The sequence below is a fragment of the Macrotis lagotis genome, chromosome 1 (genome assembly GCF_037893015.1).
Source record: "Macrotis lagotis isolate mMagLag1 chromosome 1, bilby.v1.9.chrom.fasta, whole genome shotgun sequence".
Classification (NCBI taxonomy): domain Eukaryota; kingdom Metazoa; phylum Chordata; class Mammalia; order Peramelemorphia; family Peramelidae; genus Macrotis; species Macrotis lagotis.
In genome coordinates this window covers 239663940-239678460 of record NC_133658.1, presented here as the reverse complement: position 1 = coordinate 239678460, position 14521 = coordinate 239663940, and the positions used below count along the sequence as shown (strand labels likewise).

General features: G+C 39.7%; 1 protein-coding gene across 1 annotated transcript in view; it reads right to left on the bottom strand.

Moving 5' to 3' along the window:
• The window catches only part of IFT172 (intraflagellar transport 172), a 44107-nt gene that overhangs the window by 7650 nt on the left and 21936 nt on the right, over positions 1–14521 (bottom strand). The window contains exons 18-35 of the mRNA XM_074209825.1: positions 14317–14424; positions 14016–14100; positions 13633–13725; positions 12935–13012; positions 12492–12740; positions 12049–12127; positions 11766–11886; positions 11096–11240; positions 10216–10305; positions 9500–9597; positions 7106–7241; positions 6903–7019; positions 6367–6509; positions 4335–4428; positions 4158–4222; positions 3774–3954; positions 3413–3522; positions 3092–3233 (exon numbers count right to left, since the gene is read on the bottom strand). Coding sequence (XP_074065926.1) covers positions 3092–3233; positions 3413–3522; positions 3774–3954; positions 4158–4222; positions 4335–4428; positions 6367–6509; positions 6903–7019; positions 7106–7241; positions 9500–9597; positions 10216–10305; positions 11096–11240; positions 11766–11886; positions 12049–12127; positions 12492–12740; positions 12935–13012; positions 13633–13725; positions 14016–14100; positions 14317–14424 — 2134 coding nt within the window. The remainder of the gene's footprint in view (positions 1–3091; positions 3234–3412; positions 3523–3773; positions 3955–4157; positions 4223–4334; positions 4429–6366; positions 6510–6902; positions 7020–7105; positions 7242–9499; positions 9598–10215; positions 10306–11095; positions 11241–11765; positions 11887–12048; positions 12128–12491; positions 12741–12934; positions 13013–13632; positions 13726–14015; positions 14101–14316; positions 14425–14521) is intronic.

The following is a 14521-nucleotide window of genomic DNA, read 5'->3' as shown; positions in this document are numbered from 1 at the left end:
CATATTTTCTGGAAGCAAAGTGATGGATACAAGGTACAGAACATGACATACATTTCTGGACATGGCCAATAGGGGAATTTGTTAGAATGTTTCTTTTTCTCCAATTTGATGAGGGAAGAGAGTGGGACAGGATGGTTGAAAAATTAAAGAAATAAAAAAGTACCATCAAGTATTTTTAAATAAAATGAACAAGCCAGAAAGAAAGCCCAGAAAATGATAGCAGGAGTTTTCAAAGGTACATGTATTGTCCAAAAGAAGTGAATGTCAAGAGTTATTATTTTTACATTGATTAATATGACATATATATAATGTATAAAATGAATTTAATAATAATTCTCAAGAGATCCTTTCCACAGGTAGAAAATAGTGAAAACAATGTAACAGAAGTCATCCATCAATCAGGACAGGTCCTGCGTTCTTTCTGACCTGCCTATATTAAGTGAAGTGTATCAGTATAAACTTAACTGTATCCAAACCCTGTTCTGTCCTGTACCATAAACTATCCAATCAACTTAGCCATTCCTACAGGATTCTGACTTGGATGGTCATAAGTGGTTGTATTATCCTGTATGGTGGGCTTGTCTTGGGAAGATCATATCAGCCCCCAAAATGCCTGTATATATATACTCTCTGCCTGAACTTCAGCAGGGTGGAGCTCCAAGGAGGAAGTAATACCTTGTTTTGCAAATTGATTTCTTGCAATGAAACAAATTAATAAATGGCTACTTGGTCACTGGCACTCTGTCTCTGGCTTGCTCTGTCATGCCCAGTTTAGAGAATGCTCAGTTAACTCAGTTAACAACATTTATTATAAATTTAAAATGCATGATAAACATATTTACAGTTTCATGTACTCTTCACGTACTCTTTTCTACTTTGCCAATGATTTTATATATATATATTTGGTTTTTGCAAGGCAATGGGGTTAAGTGACTTGTCCAAGGTCACACAGCTATGTAATTACTGACTGGGGCCGGTGCTCTATCCATTGCACCACCTAGCTGCCCCGGATAATTTGTTTTTAAAGGAAAATTATCTTACGATAATATGAATGATGGATCAGATTGAGAATAGTTTAGAAGCAGAAAGATCCATGAGGACTGAATTACAGTAATCTAAGTGACACAATGAAGGCAGGAACCAGAGTAGTAGCAATGGTAGAACGGATAGAACTTGACAATTTAAGTTGCTGAAGGGAAGAAGAGCCAAAGAAAGTGCAACTGAGTCCTATTATTATCAGGGCAAGGGGCATATTTGGAGAGGAAGAGGAAGGTTAGTTTTGGGTGGATGAGATTGAGTTGCTATCAGGGCCTCCTGGTATCAAGAACTCTTGAGGACAGCTTGGAAGTTAAATTATAGATTTACATATCATCTGCAAGGAGCTGATAACTGTAGCCAGGAGAAAGTATAAAGATGAAAAGAAGAGGGCTCAGAACAGGAGCATGGTTGTCCTCTCAAGCCCATCCATCATCTCTCACCTAGTTTGTCTTCATCCAATAAACTCCCTCTCCTGCCTGGCAATCTCAATCTATTGCTCCCAATTTTTCAAAATTTAAGGCAATATTCTTCTAGGAAGCTATACTCCAAGTTAAACCTACATACAAGTAGACAATGATACTTTCCCAGTGAGGGAAAAATATTTTTCTTGTGTATTTGTCAATTAGGAATAAAGGTTACCAAGGATGAACTGATGGAAAACTATAAGGTGGATAAAGTTTGTCCCCTAGGCTTGGTGTCTTTCCTTAGCTTCCCCTTTAGTCATTCTTTTTCCTCTACCCCCTCCCACTCCTTCAGGTTCTCAGTGCCCTGCCTGCTTCTTTGTATCATTGCTCTTCCATTATCTTATCAAACAAAAAATATTTTGTAGCCATTTTATAATTACTTATGGATTCCTTGTTGAACTTGCCTTCAGACAATTGCATTTTTAACATTTTATTTTTAACTATGGTATTCATGGCTTTGCTCCATCTGAGGACACAAGGCAAGAGCAGGGGAGTTGGACTTGGTTCAGATAAAGGACTTAATTTCAAATCTAGGCTCTGCCATTAAAACTACCTATATAATCTTGGGCAAATCACCTAACCTTTCTGAGTCTGTTTCTTCATCTGTAAAATGACTGGGTTAAATCAGTTCTTTCCAAATGTCTAAGGTACTAAACTACCCTGCTGAAGTTCAGTACAATGTCTATGATCCTAAGGATTTCAGATATCACAGAGCAGGTAGAGGAAGTATTTTGAGCACCGAACCTCAGAATTGGAAAACACCACAAAAGTCATCCAGACCAATCTCCTCAGTAATATAAGTGATATGAGGAAGGCAGGAATCAGGGTGGTTGCAATGGTAATATAGAAAGTAGGGAATGGATGCCAGATGCCCTGAAACTAAGAGCCTAATTGAAAAAAACAAAAACAACTGAGTACTATTATCAGGGCAAGATGCAGATTTGGAGAGGAAAAAGAATAGAAATAGATATTTTATATAGAAGGAAATTAAGGCTCAAATTAGTAAAATGTCCCTGTTTATAGAGCAAGGATTCAAACCAATGGCCTTTAGTAGATAGTTCAGTGTCCTTTAAAACTTTTCTACTTCCTTTTGTTTCAGAAATCACATTTAAGTCACGTATATAGGCCCAAATTTACTCCTTTTATATTGAGTGCTTGACAAGAAAGAGAAGTCTGAAGAGAGGCTGGGCCAGGAACTACCTGGAAATCTATTCCCAGGAGATAGTTTTCTGCCCTCAACAAATCCTTCTTATAATTAACCCTTAAAACCTTGTTTAAACCTTACTACTTCTCCATGTAGGAGTATTCCTACAGAACAGAGAGTCTGTATTATGTAAGTTAGCACTTAACTATAGCTCTTGCTTGCTCAATGTATGAGGCTTATTACTCTTGGGTCTCCAAATGGTCTGTGGGTTCCTTGAAGATAAAGACCATGATTTTTATTCTTTGAGTCCTTTCCAGTGTATATCTTCTGTAGTAAATATCTTCTGGAGAGCACAACAGGGGAAGAAATGGGATTTCCATGGAAATACCCTAGGGGTAACTAAAGGGAGACTGGATAGGTTAAGAGAGGATCTGGGCTATCTTACCTTCATCCAGCACTTCTCTACAAGATTACTGGCTCCACTGGTACCTCCAGAGTCACGCACTTTGAGATAACAGTCAACGGCACGGCTGTACTCACCAGTCTGCTCCCATTGCCGTGCCTGCTCCACCAGTCCCTCCATACCCCTATAGAAGGGAAGAAGTCCAAGGCTAAAGAAAGCACATTCATGAAAGGAGCAGAAGCAAGCAAGAATATGGGGATAGGGTAGCTGAATATCTAAATCCATGACTTAGCTTCCTGCATACCTCTATGTTCCTCCCAACCCTGGCCTTCCGTTTTCTCATTTCCTTAATGGTATATATACCTGGCACCCTTCTTGGTGGCTTCTCGCTCATATTCCTCCTGCAGTGCCTCCAGCTGCCCAGGTACATAATCCTTACAGATTCGAAGAGCATCACTCCAAAGCCCAGCCTCCTGTCAACAGTGTGTTTTAAGAAATTTTAGAGGATAGGAAAAAGTTCAATTGCTTCTCATCCCAACATTCAAAGCTCCTTCCTACCAGCCCACATGATTTGTTGTTCCAAGTCTCTTGGTCTCTCTCTCTCTCTCTTTCCTCTCATTTCTCCTGTTCTTAAGACTTTCTTTGAAGTTACATTGGCCAATTTGAGTTTCTAGGCTTTTCTAACCCCCACCCTCTCTCTCTGGCTTTCACACATGATCTGTACCTTGTAGTAGTTGAGGGCCAGTCCAGGTCTCTGGGCCCGAAGCAGCAGCCCTTCAGCTTTCTGAAAATCTTTTTCCTCTAAGGCTCCCCGAGCCTGCCCTACTAGCACCTCAGAGACACTGTCAGGGTCATGAGCCTCAGCTACCCGTTGAGCTGCCTCCCAGTCCTGGTTGTGGACAAACCTACTCATAAAAATCAGGATTATGAGTGTAATGAAGGAGAAAAAAAACACAGGGTAGAATCACTTGAAAATATGGGGAATGCAGAAAGAGGTTATATCCTGTGTGAAGGACATTGTTTAGTGATACTAGTTATGAATAATTATTACTGTGAAGGAAAAGATCTTGGGTGAGAAATGTAAAAAAGTCACACGAGAGTTACTTACATTAGGACAGCCTCTTTGGGTTTCCCGGCTCGGATAAACTCTGCTTCAGCCTCTTCAAATTTACCCTATTTAGGGAGAGAAGAGGCCACATCAATAAGAAGCTTTCAGGGGTCACAGTCATCCACTGACATTAACTTAAGGATGCAGAAGGAAGACTCTGGGACCAGGGTATCATACCTCATCTTCCAGGTACATGGCATATCTTAGATGAATCTCGGGAGTTTTGTGCTTGAGAGCAAGTCGAGCAAGTTCGAAAGCAAAATCAAAGGAACTAGAATAAAGATGAAGATAAAGTTTGCCTATTTCAATTCTTACATTTGCAAAAGAAAAAAGTCAGAAATAATTAGTGAGATAAATTAAAAAATAATGATTGAGAAAAAAAGATGAAAAGTTATGAAAAGCACTAGACAAAGGGAAAGTAAATTCTTTGGCATTTTGACCTTCCAAAGAGCCTTTTGCTCTCTAAGAGGAGGCATAGGTATATAAATATTGGGCTTGAAGGATTGGAATGAAGAGGAAGCCCAGAAAGATAGTATAAAACGTATAAGATAGTATATATGAGATTAAGAGAGAAGTCATCACACCCAATTCTTTTTTTTTTCCCCACTAAAATGCACTTGATTTTCATAGCACTGTTTTATATAATCCGTGAGGTTTTTGTCTCTTGTTTTCAATGGAATAACCTCAGTAAATCTATGCAGGCTTTCACCCTATTATCTCCTGAGGACCATTAATATTACTATGTAACATTACCTGCTTTAAATCAAGTGACCTAGAAATCAATCAAATTGCGAGCATTCTAACAGCTTCAGTTCATATTAGTGTTTTTTCTCACTTGTTGAAGAAAATCTCACTTTAGATCAACTGGGTGATAAATTTTAGCACCCTTAGAAAGCTTAGGATAGAACTGGCCTTGAAGATTGACCCTTATTATTAAATAGCTTCCTTCTTCATTCCTCACCCTACCACAAAAGGATATGCATCTCATTTATGCCAGAATTATTGCTTCCTCATGGCAATCAAATTTAGTTCTATGACAGACAAACTGAGGTACCTGCAGAGATAGAAACACATAGTTGCATCCACACTAAAACTTTTTCCCTTCCCTTAGAGACGGAGTTCCTTTAGGAAGGAAAAAGGAAAGAAAGCAGGAGTAGATACCATAGAAATATTATCCAATTTCCCTGGCTAATCCTGAGAGGCTCCTTTTATTTGTACTTTTTGGCTACCAAAACACAGGTGGGTTCTTTCCTCCTTCCTTGGCTACCTGTCCATGAAGGTCTTCCTCTCTGTCCTCTCAGGGGACACCTCAGCTTAACGCCTGCCTAGTACAAATACATGGCTCTGTAAGAAGGTCTTTCATAATGTACAGGGAAAGATCACTAAAAGAAAGTTAAATTCTGAGTAACTGAAAAACCAAAATTTTTCCTAGAAAACAGAAAATGAAACATACACCTGCTTCCGCTTAGCAGAGGTGAGTATATTTTTTAGGCAGGATACTGTATTCATTGTCATATAAGATACTGATATCAGGTGTTTTTGCTTAACTTGTTCTGTTACAAGAGAGGATTCAGTTTCAGTGAGACAGGGACAGTGGTGTGTTTTCAGTAATTGTTAGGATGTAAAAATCAAAGGTATCAAAAAAGACCATGTTTTTAAGGCCTGGGAATAGATCTTTCCCTATCCCCATGCCATCCCTGAGCCAACAGTGAGTTGGAAGAAGCTGACTTAACTTTGACTAGAATTGCCCAAAGTGAAAAGGGAAAACAATTGCTTTCTTTGTGCTCCTATTCTAGTATTAACTCCAAAAACCTCTTATTTCATTTATTTCATTTTATCTTTCATTTATTCAATCTGAACTTCCAACTTTTTTTCAGCTTCATGAACAATTTTTGTTGTATTAATTAATAAGTATATTATAATTAACAATGATAATAATAGTTACTAACATTCATCTATAGAATATTTTAAGGTTTACAGAGTACTTTGTAAATATTTTCTCACTTTATCCTCACAATTACCTGGATAAGTATAATGATAATAACAATCTTGATGATGATGATGTTGATAATACCCCCATTTTACAGTGGGGAAACTTTTATAGTTAGTGGTATCCTAAGGAAATTGTGCTGAACCCTTGAGGTAGGAATTGAAAGGGCATATGAAACTATTTCTAAGAAGAGATGGGAGAAAAAATTTAGGGTCTCACCAGTTGTCAGCAGCATGGTCAATGGCAGCTTCTAGAAGTCCTAGTTTGTTGAGTAACCGAACAGCAGCCTCTCCCCCAAGACCTTTTGCCCACAGATAGGCCACATGCTTGTGGGCATTAGCACCTCCATGTGCTTTTGCCACCTGAAAGGAAGAGCTACTCAGTGATCCTCCTGTCCAAAGGCAAATGGTTACTCTATAAAATCTGATTCTCACCCTATCAACCAGTGGCATTCTTTCCCCACCCACCCCCATCCTCTGATTCCTAATCTCCTCTAATTTAGGACACAGATCCTAAAACAAGAATCAGAAGAAACCAAGCTATTTATGAAGTAAGACAATTACTAGATGGTGAGGATAAACAAATCTGCTCCTTAGGGGCAGCTAGGTGGCGCAGTAGATAGAGCATCGGCCCTGGAGTCAGGAGTACCTGAATTCAAATCCTGCCTCAGACACTTAATAATTACCTAGCTGTGTGGCCTTGAGCAAGCCACTTAACCCCAATGCCTTGCAAAAAAAAAAAAGTCTGCTCCTTACCCGGTAGGCTTCCTCCCAAAGTCCACTAGAACGGTACATATTCACAGTTGCCTTCCACTCCTGGGCTTCCAAGTAGTGATATTCCGCTTCTTGTAGTCGGCCTTCAGCTTCCAGTTCCTGAGGAATGATAAGCCAGTGTAGAGAGAAAGGGAGATAGATTACAGGTTAAGGGAAAGATGGATCCAGTTGGAGAAATGGCTTACCTTGCCCAGATGCAGATGGGTGTCACTCAACAGGTCTGGATGGTGCTTCCCTACAAGGCGGATCATGTCATCATATAATTTGTGCTTTTTGAACATGGTAATGGCAAGATCTGGCTCCTCCACTGTCACATATAGCCTAGGAGTAGTAAAAAACATTCTTCATCCTAGATACTTTTCTTTACAACCATCCCAAAAAAATGAACATTAGCATTTTTTTACATAGCATTTTCCATAGTTAATAAAATATTTTCTTTATCAACAATAATGTAGGCAATCCCATTTTAGAGATAAGGGACAGAAGAGATTGCAGATATGAGAAGTAGAGAGTAAAATCAGAAAGCTTGGCAAACTAATTAAGTAAAGTCATTCCAAAGATACTTAAGGATGAAAAATAGGACAGAAACAGAAAAAAAAATAGAAAAGATCTGCAAAAAATATTATAACTGTTCTCTCCAACAAAGATGGTGGAACCCTACACTTGAACCCAAAGTTCCCTGAGGTACTGATAGAAGAAGTGTAAACTACAAAAGGAAGGAGTAGCAACTGAATTGGATAAAATATAAAAAGATCTAATATTTAAATGTATAGATATAATTATACCTGAATCTATGCTAAAAGGACACTAAGGGACAAATTTACAAGATAACTAAAGGAAGGGAAGTTATCAAAAGTGTGGGGGAAAAAAGCTTAAGCCCTTAACTGATACTCCCCAAAAAGTGAAAAAATCACACACCTGATCTTCCATCTAAGAACATCTTCAATAAGGGTATTTCTAGGGAACAAGCAGGCTGTAGCAAATGATATTCAAGTGATATGAAGAATATATCGAATATTTCATAATTGATTGAAAAAAGTATTAACTCAGAATAATCAACACTTTTTCAATAAGACATCTCTCATCCACCTATCAAGATGGTTCCCTAGGAAAATATATCACAAAACAAAACACACAGAAAAAAAGCAACCCTTCCAAATCTGATGAACACTTTATAGAAATTATCACTTATGTATCTCTTCCCCTTAATCCTAATTCCTCATGCCAAAAATTACAAATTTGTAAATATGTTTAGTTTTTGCAAGGCAATGGGGTTAAGTGGCTTGCCGAAGGCCACACAGCTAGGTAATTATTAAGTGTCTGAGGCCAGATTTGAACTCAGGTACTCCTGACTCCAGGGCTGGTACTCTATCCACTGCACCACCTAGCCACCCCTGTAAATATGTTTAACAAAATATGCATGTAAAATGCTAACCTGACTATTCCCAGCTGAAGGGAAGGGGATGGGAAGGGAGGATGGAGGAAATTTTTCATGTACAAATGGCTGAAAACAAACAAATAAATAAAAGCCCAAAGATGATCCAGAGACCTCAGGAATAGATATGTGATCACTCAAAGGAATTTGGCCTGTCCATCCATACATAAATACCAAATGGATGAAGCATACAAATTCTACTGAGTTCATCCTATAGTGTTTATCTGTGATGGACTTAGAGCTGGGCCCAGAGGAGGAGAGTGGGCTACACTGCCATGGTAATACTGCAAAGCACTTTTACTAATCTCAATAACTGGAAAGATCCAACTTTTCAACAGAAACATTTTACTAGTATTTATTCATGTAATCAAGATCTGGAAATAACACTGCTACTAAAGATGGGTATCACACAGAGGGCAATAGGAAGGCATATGATGGGTATGAATAGACTACAACATATAACTAGGGAGGAACTTTGAAGAACAGGAGTAAAGGAAGTCATCAAAAAAATATAATCCAGAGGGAGATGATGAAGTGGTCATGTGGCAGGAGTGAGGGCTATATGAAGAGCAGCCTAATGATATGGGGAGAGAGCAAGGAAGGCCTCTTGCATGTTGAGTCAACTTTCTGTGGCAAACTTTTGGGAGGATGAGTCACATAGTATGGTTAGACATGGACAGGTTGTAGTCTGGACTGTGAGAGGGGACTCTGGAATCTCTCTGAGCTCACGCATTTATTTATTGATTTGAGTAGAAGAGGAAGCTGAGGTGAAGTTGACCTGCTTCTAGTTAAGGGCTTTTAAATATTGGAGTTAGGAATCAAACCTAGGTCTTTGACTATATTCTGTTGCCTCTCTTGAAATGGGTCTCACTAGACCTCCCCTTTTCCTTCAAGCTTCATTCTTTTTTTTCCCCTGAGCACAGCTTAACAGGTAGAAAACTGTTAGGAGCCCTGGGGTCAGATGCCTCCTCAGACACCTCTCTGTTGAATGACCATGGGGAACTCATTTCACTTCTTGTCTCGGTTGTCTCTTCTCTGTGGGGACGATGATATATGTATTGTCTATCCCAGAGGAATGCTGTGTGGGGAATTTTTGGAAAGTGTAAAGAGCTACATAAATGAAACTTATTTCTTTCCCACTTACCTCTCCGCCTCTCGGTACTTCCCCTGCTTCTCCATCTCCTGAGCTTGGGTAATGTACAGCACGGACACATCCTCTGGCCTCATGCATTTCATTGCCAACTGTCCAGAGACACAGAGCCATGAGTAGTCCCTTAGGCCAAAAGGAGCCATCTGGCTGTTTTGCTCCCTTCTTGCTACTTGGGGACAAGGGAGACTAAAGGGTATATGGAAGAGATATGAAGTCAATCCAAGCATGGCTTCGGCTTCTGTGAATCCCCATTTCATGGAACAGGGACTATAGTTCTTTCCTAAAACCATAATAGGTTTGAAATTAAAATCCTAAAGCTACTGTCATACTCCAAGATTATTTTAAGGAAGCCTAGCCTTTGCCTCTGGACTCTAAGACCAGAAACTCTTCAAAAGTGAAGAAATGGAATAGGAATTTGGTTCAGAGATTCCCTGCACCACTGGGGAATGTGTGCTCATTCACCACACCATTGAGATTGGAGCAGGTTGGAATTTGGGATTTCAGGAGGGGGAGAATAACCTCCACAGCTCCCATGATTTCTCTTTTCCATCTTTTCCCTTCAAGGTAATAAGAACAGGATCCAAAAGTGGTTCCTTTATTCAGTCCTTTCTCTGCTGGATACTACAGGTGGATACTGACCTAACATATAGAGTACTTCCAAACTGACTAGGGGCAACATAACCAAATGGCAGTTCATTTCTATTCTGTACCTTGTGTGCTTGCTCCCAGCGCCCAGCCTGAGTATACATGTCAATGGCATCCTTTGTCCGATCTCCTTTGGTGTACAGCTCCTCTGCAATCTGGAAAGGAAAAGAGGGGAAAAATGGTTAGGGTAAAGATTTGAAAACAGCTGAAGGGAAGAGAAATGTAAGAAAAGAGGATATGGAATAATCTAGATTTAGGGTGGGAAACTGGGAGACAGATGTTTTCTTACTTTATTCTTTTAGTGGAGGTAGAAAGATGGGGTTACAAGGAGGTTACAATTTTATAAACATATATAAGGGGATTATAAACGTATATATAAGGGGATTTCACCTCTAGTGTAAAGTATACACTCACATTTTCAGGGGAAGAGACTAAAGTTTTACATTTCTTGAGAGACTGCAGTAGAATTCTACTTAAATAAAAAGAAAGCATAGAAAGAACACTGGACTTTAAGTCCAAAAACCTATGCTTGGATCCTGATTCTACTACTCATAAGACCTCAGCAATATACTTAACTTCTCTATGCTTGCTTTCTCATCTGTAAAATGGGGATAATAATACCTCACAGGATTATGTAAAGATACAGAAAGCACATTTAAGGAATCACAAAGTGCTATGATATCATTATGATGATGATTATGAGTTCATTATTAGTTGACTGTTTCTCTCAGCCTCGTAATAGTTCATATTCACAAAGCTCTCAGATCATAGTGCAATGAGGCTTTTGTTTATTTCTCAGTGGAGGTTTCTGAGCTGGTCTTCCTAAAAAGCACTACAGGAAGCATAAGGAGGGAGTGGAATCCTTGCCTCTCAGAAGTACTGTACTCTGTGAGAGGTTCCGAAGTGTGATGTGGCTGGCCCTGTAATGCCAGGTAGCTGACTCACCTCATATTCCTGGAGTGATGCATAGTGTTGGGCCACACGAGGATAGTACTTGGATGCAGTAGCCCGATCCTGAAGATCTAAGATGTAAATTGCCTTCTTCCATTGACGGGCACCTAGAGCAGCCTCAATTGCCTTAATAGAGCACCTGACATTTAGGAGACAAAAGATGCTATGAGATGAGACAAAGAAAACATGTTCAGATATGAAGAAAGCTATAGGAGAGAGAGTGAACCAAGGGCTCTTTCCCATCTAAACTGTCACTAAATGAGGAAAGAGGCTATCAACAGATTGTTCTGTGACTTCTCAGACCAAAACACCCCTTCTTAGCTACTACTCTTCTAAAGACTAGTTTCCCCCATTAAAAAAAATGTAAGCTACTTGAGGGCAAAAACTTGTCTTTTGTGTTTGTCTTAGCAGAATTTAGTATTTCTATTACAAGGTATATAGTAAGTGCTTAATAAATGTTTTTATTCATTCATTCATTCATTCATTCATTCATTCATCCATTCATTCATGTTGAGGACAGAACTGTATGTTGTTAAGCATAGAAGAAAATTCTTCAACCTATACTCCTTCTTGTTCTGAGACTTGTTTTCTATCAGCAGTTTAGGTTGCCCCATAGAACTCCTATTGCCTACCTGCAAACCTATCCAGTTTTACTTCTTCATACCTGGCTTCGATATAGTGGTTGATGGCAGCATCAAGCTGCTTCTGTTGCACCAAATGGTCCCCCCATCCTTCTTCTAGCCGTACAACCTCAGCTGGGAATGCCATGCGGGCCAATTCCACCGCTACCAGAGACAAAGAAAAGAACCTAGGTCATACTTTCAGGGTTCAGGGCAGCATGCAACAGGAAAAGAAAATAAGGGATAGGGGAGGATAGAGAGAAGTAGAAGAATAGAGGCCAGTGAAGGAGTACATAGAAATCTCCATAGAGTATGAGGCACTGTTACCTTTCATGAATGCATTGCCCTTACAGTAGCACTCAAGGGCCCTTTGTGGATTCCGAATCTTCTCAAATAGATCTCCAGCCTATTAACATAAATAATGTTAATACAGAGATTCAGTCCATGTATTGGGAAAGGTAGCAAGAGGAACAAAAGATTCTGAGACGAGTACTCTGGTGAAACAAGATCTCATTCTAAGACTGGTATTGCCCAGGTGTGTGACCTGAGTTAATTTATTCAATCTAAGTTCCATGTAATCTTTACTATGCCTGTCTCTCATGGGGTTATGAAGGAATATGAAATAATACTGATGAAAGTAGAGGATATAAGCTATCTATCTTAGAACTCCTCTTTGGTGAATGTGGGGTGATCATTAGGCCCCAGGAACCTAGTGTTGATTATAGGATAAGGTATTGTCAAAGAAATAGGGACCAGGAAGTTTGTCTTACCCTTTCAAACAACTCTCCCTTGATAAGGGCTGAGGTGATGTGTTCCACTAGTTCAGTGTTGGCCAGCAGTTCCTCTCGAGCCAGAATCAACCGAGCAGCTTTGGCAGGGAGTCCAGCCTTAAGGTAGAGGCTAATGGCAGCCAGTCCATCTCCCTGGTCTTCCTGTAATTCACCTGCCCTTTCTTCCTGCTTTGTATCCATCAGCCACTGATAATAACCCCGACGTAGCTTATCCAGGGCAGGATGACCCTAGGTGTAGAAGAGAGAGAGAGATGATGAAAATTGGTACATTTCCAGGATCCAGAAAAATTCAGATCTCTACCAGTCTCATTAGGTTCAACTATATTCCTACTTTCTGGTCTGTTTACAAAAGGAGAAAGTTTTTGTAGTGAAATAAGAAAGGAAATTTACTTCTGAAGAGCTGTGGGAAGAGCAATCTATACCTTGGCCTCAGCCACAGCAATACATTCATCCCAACGGTGCAGTTCTTGATACATGGCCATAGCTTCCTCAACAGCATTCTGAGAGATGAGAAGGGAAAAAAATGGGACTATGAAGAAGATAAGAAGATAATTTTTTTTCAAGGCAATGGGGTTAAATGGTTTGCCCAAGGTAACAAGCCAAGTAAGTATTAAGTATCTGAGGCTGGATTTGAACTCAGGTCCTCTTGACTCCAGGGCTGGTGCTCTATCCACTGAGTCACCTAGTTGCCTCCTACACATGAGGATTATCTTTAAAAATTTTTTTATTTATTTAAGGTTTAAGTGACTTGCCCAAGGTCACACAGCGAGGCAATTATTAAGTGTCTGAGGCTGGATTTGAACTTAGGTCATCCTGACTCCAGGGCCAGTGCTCTATCCACTGTGCCACCAGCTGCCCCCAGATTTCACCTGTCCCTCCTCAGCTGGATTGCCCTGAGAGTCATCACAAGCACAGGGAATTTATTTTGACTTTCTATCACACACATTTACAAAACCAGTATTAACTATGCAACATTCTCACAAAACTCAGACTTTGAGCAAAAGCAGCTTGTAGTTGAATACCTCTTTATGTCTCTAACAACTGTTTCTTCATTGTATAAGCATTTTGCTCCCATATCTCTAGATTGCTTATCCATATTCATGCAAATCCATTTTATTACCTGTTCCAGGAAGATCATTTCTGCTAATTTGTAGTTCTTTTCCAGCATGGCCAGACGTGCTCGGACCTGATAGAAGTCAGTTCCTTCCCCACCCTGCCAAAGAAAAAGGAGATACTAACCTCAGATGTGTGTAGAGAGAAAGCTTGGAATAACTGGATGATGAGAAAAAGGTCTACTTAGAAGCTGAGAGATTAAGGTACTGCAAATTTTGAAAAGTTTCAGGCTTTAAGATTAAGAAGATTGAGGAACTACCCTGAAATACTGGTTGTTTTTTAGCAAGGGAGAGGTAAAAGTAAAGTTTGACCAGAAAGTTACAAATCACAAAGTTAAGAAAATGAGGAATCACAATCTGAAAAGACTGAAAGGAACAGAAAGATACTTACGTATTCTCTGGACACCTGGTCTGCGATCTCATTGGTCTCATGTAGAAACCGTGCTTTTGCTACATGGCCCAAAGCAGAGAAGCACCTGGAAGAGTCAGGGGCCTGATAAAGTATAAAGAAATTTATACCCTCAAGAAATTTATAACCTTAGTTTGTTAGGGTCCTAGGAGGTATTGCACCAAGAAAAGACCTTAAGGAAGAACTCAGGAAGATAGGATTAGAGCATGGTTGTACCTACTTTGGCTACCTGCCTTCACAGCTCTCAAAACTTTCAGTATCTCAATTCAACCCTCTGATTTACCTTTCTGCAATATGTAGCTGTCTCACTTCCAATGCCAGTTTACTTAATGTTTTCCACATTGCCTCTGTTTCTGGAGTCATTTCCAGAGTCTCCAAGAATGCAGCAGCTCTAGAAACAGCATGAGGAATGACCATAGGATTAGAAAGCACAGGACAATGAATACCAAAGGAGGAAAATATGCTCTTGATGGCCCTCCCTTTCCCTC